The sequence below is a fragment of the Diabrotica undecimpunctata genome, chromosome 8 (genome assembly GCF_040954645.1).
Source record: "Diabrotica undecimpunctata isolate CICGRU chromosome 8, icDiaUnde3, whole genome shotgun sequence".
In the NCBI taxonomy this organism is placed as follows: Eukaryota; Metazoa; Arthropoda; class Insecta; order Coleoptera; family Chrysomelidae; genus Diabrotica; species Diabrotica undecimpunctata.
This window is the reverse complement of record NC_092810.1, coordinates 36,545,992-36,563,620: the sequence shown is the minus strand read 5'-3', so window position 1 is coordinate 36,563,620 and position 17,629 is coordinate 36,545,992. Positions and strand designations below refer to the sequence as shown.

At 36.6% G+C, this 17,629-nt stretch overlaps 1 protein-coding gene across 2 annotated transcripts in view; it reads left to right on the top strand.

The window, feature by feature from the left end:
• Window positions 1-1,230: 1,230 nt before the first annotated feature.
• LOC140447431 (uncharacterized) overlaps window positions 1,231-17,629 on the top strand; it is a 42,433-nt gene continuing 26,034 nt past the window's right edge. The window contains exon 1 of one of the 2 annotated variants that reach the window (XM_072540076.1): window positions 1,231-1,535. In XM_072540076.1, coding sequence (XP_072396177.1) covers window positions 1,461-1,535 — 75 coding nt within the window. In that variant the 5' untranslated portion in view covers window positions 1,231-1,460. The remainder of the gene's footprint in view (window positions 1,536-17,629) is intronic. The other variant, XM_072540078.1, reaches the window with a different exon arrangement.

Here is a 17,629-nt window from a genome sequence, read left to right as displayed (position 1 = left end):
GGGACAAAACTAGAAACACGTTTCATCGCCGTTGTATATTCTGCTTGGGACATTCAAAACAGAAAAGATAGCTTTCTATTTCGGAAAACCAACCTCCTACATTTTCCTCAGACACATTTGCTGAAGCCGCAGTTACTCCTTCAGGTGTCTCTGTCGTGAGTATTGGATGCCTCTTTAAAAATAGGTTATACCAGTGTTCACCTGGAATGTTGTTTTTAAATGGAGTGGTTCTATTATTTACATCCAAAAAGCTTTTTACAGAGGCCTGAATATCAACCTTTCTTCGTGGGAAGCCTTTTTTATAGCTATCTAAAATCCATTCGACCAGTTTGTTTTCTTCTGGTTTTGAAAATTTAGGACCCAAACGATATTGAAGTGTTTGCCATGGAATGCCATACTTCATATCTATTGTCTTCTTCTGTTCACCATTCCTTACATCAGTTAATGCTTTCTGAAGCAATTCCTCGGTGTATGATTTTGTATATTTTGCTTGTTTCTTTACTTTTGTTCAATGTACAGGTACAATGATTTATTATTTTTTACGCACAATTATTATCAATCTCGAATTCAAAAGAGGTGGTAATTAACGTTTACCGTTGGAGTGCCAATATTAGGAATAACAAAAATAGCTTCAATTCTATATATCGGCACCTATGCCAATAATTAGATTATGTCAAATTGTGCTTTAAATTGACGCGAATCGACATTTTTATTAAGATAAAATTATGCTAAAATCAAACCAATAAGGTCCGTAAATGTGTGTAAAAATTTGTGTTGTATATTACAAAAATTAACCTGATTTACAAAGCAGTTTAACATTGCGCTATCCTTACGAAAAACTTAAAATCTTACCTTGTTGGTACAAACACGAGCAGTCATTTACTACCAAGGGAAATGTTGCCAGATTTGAAATATGTATAATTTTTTCAGATAATTGACTTATTGTCTTTATTAACATAGTTTAAAAGTTAGTGTGCCAATCGACGGTCGAGTGCCAACGTTTGGGTGTTTTACCCCGTATATTTCTCTAAATGAATGGAACTTCAAATATTGGGAGAATTTGCTATTAACTTTCTCAGCACAGCGGACCGTTTAAGTCAAAGTTTTCATCCCTAATTCAAAATAATCACAAATTCGTGAAATGTACTATAGTAATCTTTTCCTATAACATTTTTTTTTTACTTTATATGCAAACACAAAATTGCCAATGATATCTCTCATCTCTTGCGCCGACTCGACAATTTGAAAATATTTACCAATAATCGATAAACGCAGATCATTACCAACTAGAAATTTGAATCGGCAGTTATCTTAAATTTTGAATATTAAAAACTATTTTCTAAAATATTTCTTGTCTCCAGTATATCCATGTTACAGTTTTAACATGAATATTGCGAGGAATTCAAAAAGCAAAACGTCCTGTGTGTTTTAAATTATATCAGAAATACAGAAAATTTAAAATGAAGATTTTAGTTTTTGTGCTTTTTATTAATTCTTGTGCCTCTTGGACGATGAAGAATGATCTGCAGATAAAGGTAAAGTATATTTTTTATTTTAATATATGGATGGTGTTTTCGTATAATGTTACATACTTTCTACACAAAAATAGTTTAAGAGTTTAATGTAATTCAATCTAATATTGGTATAATTGGCGTAGCTTATTTGAATGTTTCATGGTTTTGAACTTTTTGCGGTAACGGGTTACCGGCACATTGCCCAATCCCCAACTCGGAGGACTAGAATTTTCTGTTACGGTTTATTCCCTTAGTCGATATGGTTCCAGAAACTCGTCTTTCACCCTCTCTCGCCGGATACATAACGCACAACTATTGTACGCCATGCACCCAGTGGTTACGAGACAAAAGCCTTCGGGGACATACGAGTAGGATTTGTTAGCTGAACCTGAGTTCTATTTCAAGAACCTCCGACATTTTTTTCTATTTTAGACATTTCCTCCGACATTTCAGAGTTATTCGATGTTGGCGATACCCATTGCGATGGCTTCTCGATCTTCTGCCTTATGGAATAATTGTCCTGTATTTGATATCTGAGTCCATTTACGAATTTTTTGTAACCAAGAAACTTGTTTTCTTTCTACACCTCTACGGCCTTTTATTTTGCCTTTAAGGATTAGTTGTAATATTCTATATCGCTTTCCCCTCACTCTATGTCTCACATAAGACCTTTTCCGGTGTTTAACAATCTGTAGCAGTTCTCTATCTTTTTTGACCCTCCTTAGTACATCCTCGTTAGTTTTTCTTGATGTCCAAGGTATCTTCAGCATTCATCTATGAATCCACATTTTCAATGCTTCAATTATATTCACACTTGATACTTTTAGTATCCACATTTCTGCTTCATACAAAAGTACAGAACAAATATAGCACTTAACCATTCTTTGTCTTAGTTTTAAGATTATTGCAAAGAAATGCCTTCATTTTCATAAAAGTAGTTTTAGTAATTGCTATTCTTCGTTTTATTTCTATGTCTGGATCTAGTTGGTCCGTTATGACAGTTTACAAATATGTAATTTTGTGAACTTTTTCATCTTCGACTCCATTTAATTGATGCTCTGTATCTAGATGTAGGTTACGACTAAAGACTAAAAATTTGGTTTACTTTGAGTTTATTTTAATGACCATTTCCTCTCCTACTTCGTGAATACGATCAAGCAGAATTTGAAGACCTTCAATATTTTTTGACAGAATTACTGTAGCATCCGCGTATCTAATTACATTAAGTAGTTCCCCGTTGATTTTTATTCCATATTAGTCTCTTAACTGTCTCTTTAAATAACTTAAATAATTGGCCCGAGTAAACATTGAACAATATTGGGTACAAAATGCAACCTTGTTTGACTCCTCGTTATATGGAGATTTCGTCAGTGTAATTATCTCCAATTTTTACTATAGCAGTTTGATTCCAGTACAGATTTATATATATATATATATATATATATATATATATATATATATATATATATATATATATATGTATATATATATATATATATATATGTATATATATATATATATATATATATATATATATATATATATATATATATATATATATATTCAGGGATTCCTCCCTCAACCGTTTCCATCTCTCTCTGTTGTCTCATTCCTCATCGTTTATGCCTCTCTTACTGATAGCGTTGTCTACTTCGTTCCTCCAAGATCTTTGGGGTCGTTCTCTTTTCCTCCTTCCTATGGGGCTCCATTCGGTTATTCTCTTTATCTATCTACTGTTATTTTTGATTGCTTTTATGGCCGTTCTCATTTCCCTATCTGTTATTTCTATTTCTTGTTGTGGGGATCTGCTTCGTCTTCGCCTGTTTTCTTTTCCAATGAATTGTGGTCTTTGTTCTGTTAACAGTTCCTTGTAATAGTCCTTCCATTCTTTGTCCTGTATATTTCCCAATTTAATTTTTTCTTTTTTCAATCCTCTCAGTACTTTCCATGACTCCGAAGTCCTTGTACCTCCTACGTATTTTTCAATATTTAAGCAGATTTTTTCCTATTCTTCATTCTTTTATTGTGTTATTTGTTTTTTCACTTCTCTATATTTTTCTCTATATTCTTTATAAACTTCATTATTGTTTGTAGTCAGCCATTTTCTGTATAGTTGCTTTTTTTCTTCAATTATTCTTTTTGTTGGTTCATTTATTTCATAATAATGCTGTTTATTTGTTATATATTCTTTCTTTCCAAGGGCTTTGAATGCTGCTTGTTTTATACTCGACTTTATATGCTCGTATATTTCTTCGATGTTGCCGAATCTGAATTCTATTAATTTTTGGTCTAGACGTTGTTTGTTGACAGATTTTTAATGACACGAATATCTTTTATTCATTATCATTTATTCCTATATTTTTTGGCATCTGTATTAATTTTACATGCTGTACTTTATCGAATGCTTTTCGAAGTCAACGAAGGATGCAAATATATCTTTTTTTGATCACGGCATTTTTGTAATAGGATATTTAGCACAAAAAGTGTCTTCCTGGGTCCCATAGCATTTCTAAAACCAAATTGGGTATAAAAAAAAATTTGTTAAAATCCTTTATAAAAGGTATATAAAATTAAAAAACTCAATTGGGCTATGTCATAAAGACAAAACGTTTTCGGAAACCATGTTCCATCATCAGTGCCTAGGTGTACATGTTTGGAGCCACTAAATATCTGGGTAAAAACCCGTTAAAAGTTATGGGTTACAATTTGGTTTACATTATTTAATCTTATATATTAGGATGTTAAAGTTACCAGTGGATTAGATAACATGGGAACGTACGACTCCACATGAAGTTGCTGGTCCTGAGACAAAGTGTCTCCGAGGACTTCATGACAGCAACTTATAGTAGATCAGTTTACGTATACCAAGTTTCTACGTCTATTTAAAAATAAACGGAACCATTGGAGTCCAGCTATTTTATCCTTGATCTTGAAGAAAATCTAATCCTGACAAGTGAACGAGTACCGACAAATTTAAACAGTGAAAAAGTAATTTGTAAATAAAAGTTAAAACGTAGTAGCAGTCCTGGTCTATAAATGTTGATTGGGAGAAGTTGCAGTAAAAGTTTTGCAGTATTTATTGTAAGTACAAACCGGTTATTATACATCGGGAGAAACATAGACAAGAAGATTTTTGTCAGCCAAAAGAGATCGAACGGATCATTAGGACGTTTGATCTAGATTCTGTATAAGCAGACCAAAGGAAGGAATCTATCTACAGCGTCTTTGATGAACGAATATTAGGGATATTTCCTAATTGAAATTTAACCGTGTGTTTTGAAAATTTACGAGGCTTGTATTTTTAGTTTTGCATATAGCTGCTTAGAGGGTAAAACCGATAAAACCTTCCAACACAAGTATAACCTCAATCTTTTGTTGATATAAATAGAGAGTTTCATTGCGATACAACAAGTCCTGTAACTATAGCGCATTTTTGAAATTAGCAAGTCGGTCGAAAAATGTATCTTAGTCGAGAACATTTTCGAGAAATAATTTTTTACAATTTTCGGAGAGGATTATCCCAACAGCAATCTCTCGCTAAAATGGTTTCTGTGTTTGGGAATAAAGCATCACACCAGTCAACTATTTTCTGTTGGTATTGTAAATTTCAACGTAATAGCTTCAGCGACGAATCCAGGTCAGGTCCATCAAATAGCAGTTACATTGATGCGGTTCGTCAGCTAATTAAGGATGACCGCCGTGTATAACATACCGGGAGATAAAGGCATCTTTAGGCATAAACCTCGATCCAAAAGATCCTACATAAAGAACTGGGTGTTACGAAGTTGGTTTCCCGCTAGATCTTTCATTTGCTCATAGAAGAGCAAAAAGCGGTTCGTGTCAATTGATGTCGAAAAACATTGGAATAGTTTAACAAAGGAAGCTTAAAAAACGTTTATAGTATTGTTAGTGGCAATGAATCTTAGATTTACTCCTACGAACCGGAAAATAAACGCCAATATGCTGTGTTCACAATAAGTAAAAACTAACAAAAGTGATATGTTCTCGAAGTATGTCAAAGAAAATGGTCCAACTTTTGTGTCAAAATCTGGATATGTGGCAACAATTGGTTTAGAAGATCGAAGAATGGTTACTTCTAATTGGCATATAACCGTTTCTTTACCAGAATTTATCGAGAAACTACGACAAAGCAACACACAGCGGCGAATCATCCTACATCAGGACAATGCAAGTGCTCACACTGTCTAAAAGACAATAGCGTTTTTGGAGCTTCAAACATCCAATTGTTAAACCATTTACCATACAGCCCCGACCCAAGTCTCAACGACTTCTTCACGTTTCCAAAGATCAAGAATTCATTGCGTGGGCAGCGATTCCGGTTGCCAGAATCCATCGATGCCTTTAAAAACAGCGATTTTGCAGGTGTCAACTGAAGACTGGGATAACTGTTTTACCAATTGGTTTGAACGTATGAAAAAGTATATCGACCATGGTGGGACATATTTTGAAATGCAATAAAGCACTTTAAGACTATATATTTTTTGTCTTTATGGCTATATGCAAAACTTAAACTAAAATCTCATATTACAGAGGCATAAAGATTTGAAACTGAACAATAAAACAACAGTATAATGGCGATTTGTATTATTTTATTTGTAAATTTTCTGTAAGACAATCATCATCATCATCATCATCAACTGGTATGCGTCCACTACTGGACATAGGTCTCCCTCAGCTCTTTCCATCTGTCTCTGTCTTGTGTGGGTTGCATCCAGTTATTGCTAACACGCTTCAGGTCGTCAGTCCATATAGTTGGTGGGTGTCGTCTGCTCCGTATTGCTTCTTGCCTTGGTCTTCACTCTAAAATACGTTTTGTCCATCGGTTGTCTGATAATCTGGCGACGTGTCCTGCCCAATTCCATTTTAACGACGTGATTTTTTCGTTAGCGTCTGTTGTTTTTGTTCTACGACGTATTTCTTCGTTTGGGATTCGGTCTCTCAGAGAGACATCCAACATCTGGCGCTCCCTAGCCATCTGAGTCACGCGAATCTTATTAACTACTTTTTTTGTGAGTGTCAATGTTTCCGATCCATAAGTGAGTACAGGTAACACACATTGGTCAAAGATTTTCCTTTCGGGGCATATGGATAGATCTGATTTAAATACATAGTTTAATTTACCAAACGCTGCCCAGACTAATCCTATTCGACGTGGGAGCTCACATGTCTGGTAATCTCTGCCCAACCGAATTTCATGTCCTAGGTACTTATACGATGTAGTCTGCACAATATCCCTTCCATCAACAGCAATATTTTGATTTAGCACCAGATTAGTCATTATTTGCGTCTTGTTCATATTAATCTTTAGTCCGACCTCCAAGGAAGCGTGATATAATTTTTTAAACATTACTATTGCATCATCCATATGATCCGCTATAAGGGCGATGTCATCTGCAAATTTATCTCAAATAACTGAGCTTCTATCCATTTATGTTGATGCTATGCTCGTTTAGATGTGGCTTGTCGCAAGTATGTTCTAAAAGCGTCGTGAATAGCTTTGGAGAGACTGTGTATCCTTGCCGCACTCCTCGCTGTATATAGAATTTATTTGTTTCTTGTTCAGATTGGCTTACGCTACCTAAAGCATTTTGGTAGATATATTTGATTATGTTAGTGTAGCGATGGTATATACGGCATTCTGTCAATGCTTTTAACAATCTTTGATGGCTTATGGTATCGAATGCTTTCTCGTAGTCGACAACTATCACTGCCAATGGTTTGTTGTATTCTGCAGACTTCTCTATCAGGTTCTTTATCACTAGCAAGTAGTCATTAGTGCTGTATCCCTATCTAAATCCAGCTTGTTTTCTAAGCTGATAGAAGTCTAATTTAGCGTCCAGTCTTTTTTTGATAATTTTTATGAAAAGTTTATATATGTGTGAATAATATATTGTTACGTAAAAATATGAGTCATAGTTTTAACCTGTAAACATGTTTTTATTCTAATATGTTTTAGAATTTACGAGAGACTTCGATTTACCTGAGCGACCTTCCAGAACCGATGCGAGGGAAATCCAGTTTGCCTTTACCGTTTCGCCATCGAAGGTTTTAGAGTTTTCGAGATAACGGCACTGGTATATAATAACGGAACTTTATTTGGAAGGGACAGTTAATTCTCAAGACCCGCGCTCGCGAATTTGTTACGTACGGATATAATAAATTATTGTCAGATAGGTTAATATAAATAAAGAAATAAATTAAATCCGTAAGTGTTATAAATATTGAACCTTTTAATAAATTCACAACAAATGGTGTCAGAGTGAGATCGAACATAAATTAGACTTATAATAATAATACAAGTGAATATAAAATAAATTGTGAAAATGGCTACGATTTATGAGCTGACAGTGACTAATTTAAGAAGACATCTTGAAGACAGAGAATTAGCTTCCACCGGAAAAAAGGCTGAGTTAGTCCAACGACTAAAGAACGCTTTGCTAGAAGAAGGACTAGATCCAGAGACTTATATATTTGAAGATGCTGTCCTCTCGTCGATTTCGAAAGTTTCCGGCGACATCGCATCATTGGAGAACAAAGTTTCCGGCGACATCGCCTCATTAGAAAACAAAGTTTCTAACGAGATTTCTTCGCTGGAAAGCAAAGTCTCTGCTAATATCTCTTTGGAAATCTCTAAAGTCACTTCTGAGATGTCTGCCCTGGACGATAGAATATCTTCGTTAAAAAACCAAGTTGCTGCCGATAAGTTGGCATTCGAAGAAAAGATTAAAGAGATGGAAAGGAAGATGGAAGAAACAGGGACAGCAGAGAGAGGTAACAATCCGATTACAGTGGAGATAAAAGAAGACGAGACGAAATTTAAGTTGGAGACACGGCCGAAATTTGAAGGAAGTGGAGGTTCTATTCATGTTAAAGTCCCAACTTTCGACGGAAAATCATCATGGAACAACTACATGAAACAGTTCGAATCAGCCGCAAGAGCAAATGGATGGTCTGAAAAAGAAAAGGCTGTAAACCTGACTATCGCTCTTCGAGGAGATGCCTTAGATGTGCTTCAGACCATAGCCGTAGAGGAGACCGATGATTTCGAACAACTGAAGAAGAGGTTAAATATGCGATATGGCCACGAACATTTGGAGCATGTATATCAGTCACAGCTTAAAAATCGTAGACAGCAGAAAGATGAGGCTCTTCAAGAATATGAGGTAGATATTGCCAGATTAGTACGATATGCTTATCCAACAGCTCCCGAAGACATGATGGAAAAATTGGCCGTTCAAACGTTTATTGATGGTCTTCGTGATCATGAAATGCAGAGAACACTACGATTAGCTCGTCACAAGACGCTGGTTGATGTCTTATCCGCCGCCCTCGAATACGAGTCAGCTACGCAGGCCTCTGGCGGGTACAGTAAAGTTAGGACTGTAAAAGAGGAAGGAGATGAAGATAAACTTGACCAGCTCGTTAATATGATGAAAAGCATGACATATAAGAAAACGAAGACCATCAGATGCTGGAATTGTGGCGAAATAGGACACGTACGAAGCTCCTGTAAACACCCTAGGTACGACGCAAATCAAGAAACTCACCATCAGGAAAACTAGAACGGGTCAGCCTTAGGGGGGCAGCTTCGACCCAAAACTTTTCCAAAGACCCTCTCATACTAATAGCTTCTTTGAAATGTCGTGAAGATAGTGTATATGTAGATGGAGACATAAATGGTAAAAAGCATACGTTGTTGGTGGATACCGGAGCGACCAGAACCATTATACGCCCGACAGTTATAAACAGCCGAAAGAAACTGTTACCAACGAGGTTACGACTTCGGACCGCTACAGGTGAAAATGCCAACATTCATGGAGAAATCCAGGTACAATTGGGAATTGGGGCAGAAAAGTTTGTCCATACTGTTATAGTTGCTGACATCGAAGAGGATGTTATATTAGGAATGGACGTAATGAATATGCATGGATTCCAATTGGATTTTAAGAATAAGGTAATCAAAGTTGGCAACGAGGAGGTATTTCTCCATCCACATAATGACAACACTGTGCAAGCAGCCATTACAGAAGATACAGTCGTGCCTGCGAGAAGCGAAACGATCATAGTAGCGCGACTACAGGGAATTGTAGACGAAGGGAGACCTGTTATGATGGAGCCTTGGAACCACGACGATGAGGTTGGCCGTGGAATCATAATTGGAAAGGAATTGGTGACTTCGGCTAAAGAAATTCCTGTGAGACTTATCAATGTCAACGACTACCCAGTGACCATCAAGAAAGAGACAAAGGTAGGAACTTGTGTACCTGTGACATCCATAATCCGTCAGGCGACAACATCTGATAATTCCAACGACAAATTCGACCAAATGGTTGCAGTTGCAGGACAGTCTCTAAATCAGATGGAGAAAAGGAAATTAAGGGAATTTCTTCGGCAGTATCGTGATATTTTCGTACCGAAAGGAGGAAAGACGGGAAGAACTACCGTTGTTAAGCATAAAATTGATACTGGTAATGCTAAGCCAATTCGTCAAACAGCTCGACGATTACCACAGGCGAAAAGAGAGGAAGCTGAAACGATTGTTCAGGAAATGAAGAAAGACGGGGTGATAGAACCTTCTACGAGCCCATGGGTCTCTCCGGTGGTCCTGGTTAAGAAGAAAGACGGAACGACGAGGTTCTGTGTGGATTACCGTTTGCTGAACAACGTTACCAAGAAGGATAGTTATCCTCTGCCTCGGATCGATGACACATTGGACACATTGGCTGGAAGTAAATTGTTTTCTACTTTGGATTTGAAGTCTGGATACTGGCAGGTAGAAATGGACCCAGTCGATAAAGAAAAGACAGCCTTCACCACAGGATCTGGATTGTGGCAATTCAACGTTATGCCATTTGGACTTTGTAATGCTCCTGCGACATTTGAGAGGCTTATGGAAAATGTGTTGAGAGGGTTATCTTGGAAAACATGCCTGGTTTATTTAGATGACATAATCGTCTTGGGGGAGACATTCGAAGATCATTTGAGGAATTTAGAAAACGTTTTTAATCGACTTAAAGCTGCCCAATTGATGCTAAACCCCAAGAAGTGCCAGCTATTTCAAGGTAAAGTCAATTATCTGGGTCATATAGTCAGTAAAGAAGGAGTGGCCGTGGATAAGGGAAAAATCGATTCCATTAAGGAATGGCCAAAACCAACTGACAAACATCAAGTGAGAAGTTTTCTTGGACTATGTACTTACTACCGGAGGTTTATTAAGAAGTTTGCAGATATCGCTAAGCCATTAACGCGACTTACAGAGGAAGCAAGAGAATACCGCTGGGATATAGACTGCCAAAATGCCTTTGAAACGTTGAAAAAGCATTTAATAACAGCACCAATTTTAGGGTATCCACTGCCAGAAGGAGAGTTCATCTTAGATACGGATGCAAGTAATGTGGGAATTGGAGGAGTGCTGTCTCAGATTCAAGGAGGACAGGAACGAGTCCTCGGATATTTTAGTAAAGTTCTTTCAAAACCTGAGCGGAATTATTGCGTCACGAGAAGAGAACTTCTAGCAGTAGTTAAATCAGTAGAGCACTTCTATCAATACCTCTATGGCAGAAAGTTTCTAATCCGAACCGACCATGCCGCCCTTAAGTGGTTGATGCAGTTTAAGAATCCAGAGGGTCAGATAGCCAGGTGGATCGAACGACTCCAAGAATACGATTTTAAGATTGAGCACCGGGCCGGAGTTAGCCACAGAAACGCTGATTCTCTTTCCAGAAGGCCATGCCCAGCAGAGTGTTCCCACTGCAACAAAACGGAATCCAAGGAAGCAGCAGTGCTAAGAACGACGATTGTCAACGACGACTGGACGCCTACTAAGATAAGGGCAGAACAAGAGAGAGATCCAGTTATACAGAAAATCCGAAAATGGAAAGAGGAAAACCGTCGATCACCTTGGCAGGAAATATCAAACCTATGCTCAGTAGTTAAGACGTATTGGGCCCAGTGGGACTCATTTATCATCGAAGATGGCTTGCTCAAACGAGTCCTGGAAAATGATGACGGTTCAGAGAAGAGAAGACAGTTGGTGATCCCAAAGAGCAGAATAGCCGAAGTACTTCGTCAGTTACACGACAGTCCATCGGGAGGGCATTTTGGTGTAAGGAAAACCCTTCAGCGAATTCGGGAACGGTTTTATTGGATGAACAGTTCCGACGATGTAAAAGACTGGTGTAAGAAATGTACTATTTGTGCCACGAGTAACGGGCCTTACCGAAAAAGGAGAGCTCCTATGAGACAATATAATGTTGGAAGCCCGTTTGAAAGAATAGCTTTGGACATCGCTGGGCCATTTCCAGAAAGTGAAAATGGGGGCAAGTACATGTTGGTAGTAATGGATTACTTCACTAAGTGGGTCGAGATTTACGCACTTCCAGACCAGAAGGCCGCCACCGTTGCAGATAAGTTGATCCAAGAATATATCAGCCGATTTGGAGTGCCTTTGGAGATCCATAGTGACCAAGGCAGGAACTTTGAAAGTGATCTATTCCAAGGAATATGTGATAGACTAGGCATGAAGAAAACAAGAACTACCGCGTATCATCCGCAATCGGATGGTATGGTAGAACGAATGAATAGGACAGTTGGCAAGTATTTGACAAAGATGGTGTCCGATCATCAGCGAGACTGGGACCAATACCTTCCGTTCTTCACAATGGCCTACAGATCTGCTGTTAACGAATCAACGGGCCAGACACCAGCCAGAGTCCTATTCGGACGCGAAATGCGACTACCTTGTGATCTAGAATTTGGGTGTCGACCTGGAGAAGATGTAGCAGGTGAAGATTATGTGATCGAATTACGAAGAAGAATGGACGATGTACATGAGTTGGTCCGTTCCCACCTTCAGATCGCTAGCGACCGAATGAAGAAACGGTACGATACACAAGCCGAAAAGGGTTGCTTTAAGAAGAACGACAAAGTATGGCTGTATAATCCCAAGAAGCGAAAAGGTTGTTCTCCCAAATTGCAGCAGTTTTGGGAAGGTCCATACCTCATCATGGAGAAGATCAACGATGTCATCTACCGAATAAGCAAGATTCCGAGGGGAAAGCCGATGATAGTACACCATAACCGGCTGGCGTCTTTCGAAGGTGACCACGACGTAGATGAAGAAGTGGAAGTAAACCAAGTCCAAGACGTGTCTGACCTCACGTTTGAGGAATTCATGGGTGCCTATGGAGGTACCGGTAAAGCAAGACATGGTGTTACCACTGAAGAAAAGCAAGATCTACTCGCGCTTCCCGATGACTACTCGCTGGCCCTTACCATCCCGGCCAGTATCAAAGACGCACCAGGGTTGGCATCCGTCTTTCGAAGGAAGTTTGGTCGAGTTGCAGAACTTCAATGCCAGGTGCCAGCTCCCGGTAAAACCTTGAAACTCCAAGATGCATCACGTTACCTTTTCTACCTGGTAACAAAAGACACTGCCCGTGACCAACCGAGATGTATGGGAAGCCTTACTTCAATTGAGAGAGCACGTACTAGAGTCCGACGTGCAAAAGTTAGCCATGTCAAAGTTGGAGTGCCGCCAATTAGATTGGAGGGTTATCCGAAATATGGTGGAGGAGATCTTTAAAGACACCGAAGTCCAGGTGTTAGTCTGTTGCAATCCGCATAGTTACTGGTGCGGAGAGAAAACCGTCCCTTGTCATTTTTATACAACTGGAAGTTGTAAAAGAGGGTCCAGTTGCCGATACCAGCATACCGTTCCAGTTCTAGTCCCGACAAGGTTCCAGGAGGAACCATCTTTTGAGAGGGGGGCAATGTTACGTAAAAATATGAGTCATAGTTTTAACCTGTAAACATGTTTTTATTCTAATATGTTTTAGAATTTACGAGAGCCTTCGATTTACCTGAGCGACCTTCCAGAACCGATGCGAGGGAAATCCAGTTTGCCTTTACCGTTTCGCCATCGAAGGTTTTAGAGTTTTCGAGATAACGGCACTGGTATATAATAACGGAACTTTATTTGGAAGGGACAGTTAATTCTCAAGACCCGCGCTCGCGAATTTGTTACGTACGAATATAATAAATTATTGTCAGATAAGTTAATATAAATAAAGAAATAAATTAAATCCGTAAGTGTTATAAATATTGAACCTTTTAATAAATTCACAACAATATGTTTTAAAAGTTAGTTTAATTTAGGCTGCGCAGAACATTATATTTATTTGTATTGAATTTTCTTTATTTCCTTCTACTCCTGTTGCTATTGAACACTACACAAAGACATAATTTGGTGACATAAATCATAAATTTTTGTTTGATAATTGTATTGAAATTCATTTATATTAGAAAGCAGTATTTAAAATAATTTATTTATATTAGAAATATTATTTAATTTTCTATTAGATTTAAAAATAATGATATATATATATTTATATATATATATATATATATATATATATATATATATATATATATATATATATATCCAAAGAAACAACTTTCGAAGACTAGATCTGGTTAAAAAAAATTTTGGTAATATTTTAAATAGTTGTAGAATAACAAATCATTGAAAAAAAAGCACCATTTGTTTCAACAGTTTCGATAGACAAAAGCCCTTGAGCAATGTGGCAAAATGAACATCCGGTCATAGAATACAGTCTATTTACTATATTCTAATGTTTTCCAATTAAACTAATATGAATTTTAACTTTAAGTAAAAACAAAATGCTAAAAATCTTCTCATTATTGAACTCTTATCTAGTTCAAAATTTCAAGGCTTCGATTTGTTTATTAAACACCAATTATGTCTTGACTAATTAGAATATAAACATTAAAAGAATTTTGTGTGTTGGTTAAATATATTAATTAAACTATTTTCTATTTGTCTTCTAAAAATATCTATGAAAATAATTCTAATATGAGCTTAACGATCCGGGAGTCAAATATGTATCAAAAACGTTCATTTACAAAAATTAAAATGCTTTGGTTTCTATATACAGTGAAATACACTCTCTCTAGTCAATTGCTCATTACTGAGGGTCGTGATTTCCTACCGTAGGAGTAACTGTCTCTTTCCATCTGCTTCTATCCTGGGCTGCTCTCATGGACACAGAAAATGTCTTGCCACTGGATTTGGGCAGTTGATCTACCCATCTAAGGGTCCTCTGCCTCTGTGACTATCGAAGTTATAAGTCTCTCAAGATTATCACTATTTCTTCTTGCAATATGTCAAAAAATCTTTAAGATGCCTGCGAGATGCCTTAAAGCGAAAAGAAATTGGGACTACAGTTAAAACACGATGATTACAATGTACATAAGAAAGTTAAAGAACTCACAGGTGGACTGAGGCAAACACAGGTAAATGCAAATGAAACACAGGTAAAACTAAAAACTTAAGAGTGCCATCACTGCATAGAAGACAAAAGAACCTTAATTTTTTACACGCTCAAACTTGATGGTATCATTGATATAAATTGATATTGAATAATTACAGATGACTTATAAACAAAACAACTTACCTGGTTTGGACATACAAATTACAAAACGAGGTAGACTGAGAATAAGTTGAAGAGAAGAAACAGACAAAGAGGTGAGAGAAAGAAACAAAAGGGGAGGACTTATGGAATAACCGGAGGGAATGGCAGTTGAAAGTCGGAAAAGGGCGGAGAACCGACATCTTCTTCTTCTTCAAGTGCTATCTCAACGGCGGAGGTTGGCAATCATGGAGATAATCCAATTTTCTTGTTTTAATTGTATTTAAAATTCCTATTTTTTTATTCATCCTTCTGAGAACCTCTTTGTTTGTGACGTGTTCTGTCCACGATATTTTCAGAATTATTCTATACATTCACAGCTTGAATGATTCCAGTTTTTTCATTGACGTCGCATTCAAGGTTCGAGATTCCATTCCATAAAACAAAGTCAAAAAAATATAGCACTTCGCCAACCTAACTCTTAGTTCCAATTTTAAATCCCTTGTACATAGCACTCATCTCATTTTGTTGAAGTTTGCTCTAGCCTTTTCTATTCTGATTTTGATCTCCTGAATGTAATCATTTGTGGAGTTAATGATTGTTCCCAGATATGCATATTTGTCCACTTGTTCGACGTTGGTTCCGTTTATTAGAAGATTCCCGTTATTTCTTTGAGTTTTCGGTATTCTCATAAATTTCGTCTTCTTGACGTTCATTTTTAGACCGTACTCTTTTCCATACTCCGCTATTCTCGTCACCAGTCTCTCAAGATCTTCAATATTTTCGGCTAAGATCACACTGTCGTCCGCATATCTAATGTTGTTAATGGGAACTCCATTTACCTTTATTCCAGCTGTTTCACCCTCGAGAGCGTTTTTCAAGATCTCTTCGGAGTAGGCATTAAAAAGAATTGGCGACAATACGCAGGCCCATTCCTAGGGTAGTGAGCGCCTGCGTGCAGGATTTTTTGTGCGCCCCCATATTATGTTTTTAGGATACCTATATCATAACATGTTCTTGTGATATAATTGAAAATACGATATGAATGTAAAAAGAAAAATAAAACGAACCATGTTTGAAAAAAGGTTTTATTTTCAAAATTAAATGAAGAAAAAAGGTCATTTTAAAACAATATTATTATATAAGTTAACAGTAAGAAAGAAAATACTCAATTCGCAAATTAATAAGGCATTCTGCAATATAACATGAAACAATAACGAAAATGAGATACTCTCAATGCAAAAAAACTTTAATAAATAATACATATATACCAAGTGAAAAATAATTAAATAACAAATATTGGAATTACAACATGATACGTCGTGCTTTCACAGATGCAAGCTCATTAATCATTTCATTGTGATCAATGGCTTCACAAATTTTATTTTCAATTGAGATGACTGCCAAATCTGATAGCCTTTGACACATTGACGTTCTTAAATAATTTTTTATGAGCTTTAGCTTTGAAAAACACCTTTCGTCAGATGCCACCGAAATTGGAAGGCTCAGGAATATTCTCAAGGCTATAAATAGATTTGGAAACAAGGATTGTAAATTTTTCTTTGTTATATAATTTAAAATATCTATGGGCGAATCCGAAATTTTGCTAGAGTTTGTGATTGGGTTAAGAACTTTGTATGACAGATTTTCATTATGCAAATCAAGACCATCAATATCTTTGCATACGTTTCCTTCATGTTGAATTTGTAAAGCTAAATCCAAATCCATACATGATCTTTTAATCACATCAGAATCTAGATTTTGAAAATTATCCAAAAATACAAATAAATCGTGGCACTTATCTCTTCCCCCAAAGCGTCTTTGTAGGGATTGAATTGTTGTGTCCAAAATTTGAAAATAAAAACTGATCTTAAATTTTTGTTTTGGATCGAATACTGTTTCATCTGTACCTTCATACGAAAATTGAAGCTTCGTCTTTCTTTGTCTTAATAATGGAAATGTTTGCTCTACTGCGTCTTTGTAGGGATTGAATTGTTGTGTCAAAAATTTGAAAATAAAAACTGATCTTAAATTTTTGTTTTGGATCGAATACTGTTTCATCTGTACCTTCATACGAAAATTGAAGCTTCGTCTTTCTTTGTCTTAATAATGGAAATGTTTGCTCTACATCACTTTTTTCTGCTTCTGCTACAGCCTCATTCATGAAAATCTCGAAATGTTTGTCTGACCTTTTTTCAGTGAAATAAATAATAAGATTTTTTTATTTCTGTATGGCATTCATTTAAAGTTGTATTTGGATTCTAAACCATTTTACTTACTATATTAACTTTTGTTAACACATCCTGTCAAATTATAATAGAAAAAATGAATTTGAACGTTTTAATTTTGTCTAATAGTGACCTTGCTGAATGTTTCGTGTTCATATCTCTTGAATTATCTTCCACCAAATCATGTAAACTTTTACAAATTTCGAGGAATTGAAACCTAAGAGGGCGAATGGCTTTGACTCTGCTTTCCCATCGTGTTTCACTTACTGATTTTAAAGTTAAGTTTGGTACATTCCTTTTTAAAATGTCCCATCTGTAGGGTGAAACAGAAAAAAAATTGAACAACTCCTGAATAATTGAAAAAAAAACTACAGTCTCATAGGAAATTTTAGCTGCATCATTGACACTTAAATTAAAAGTGTGAGCTGAACAAGGC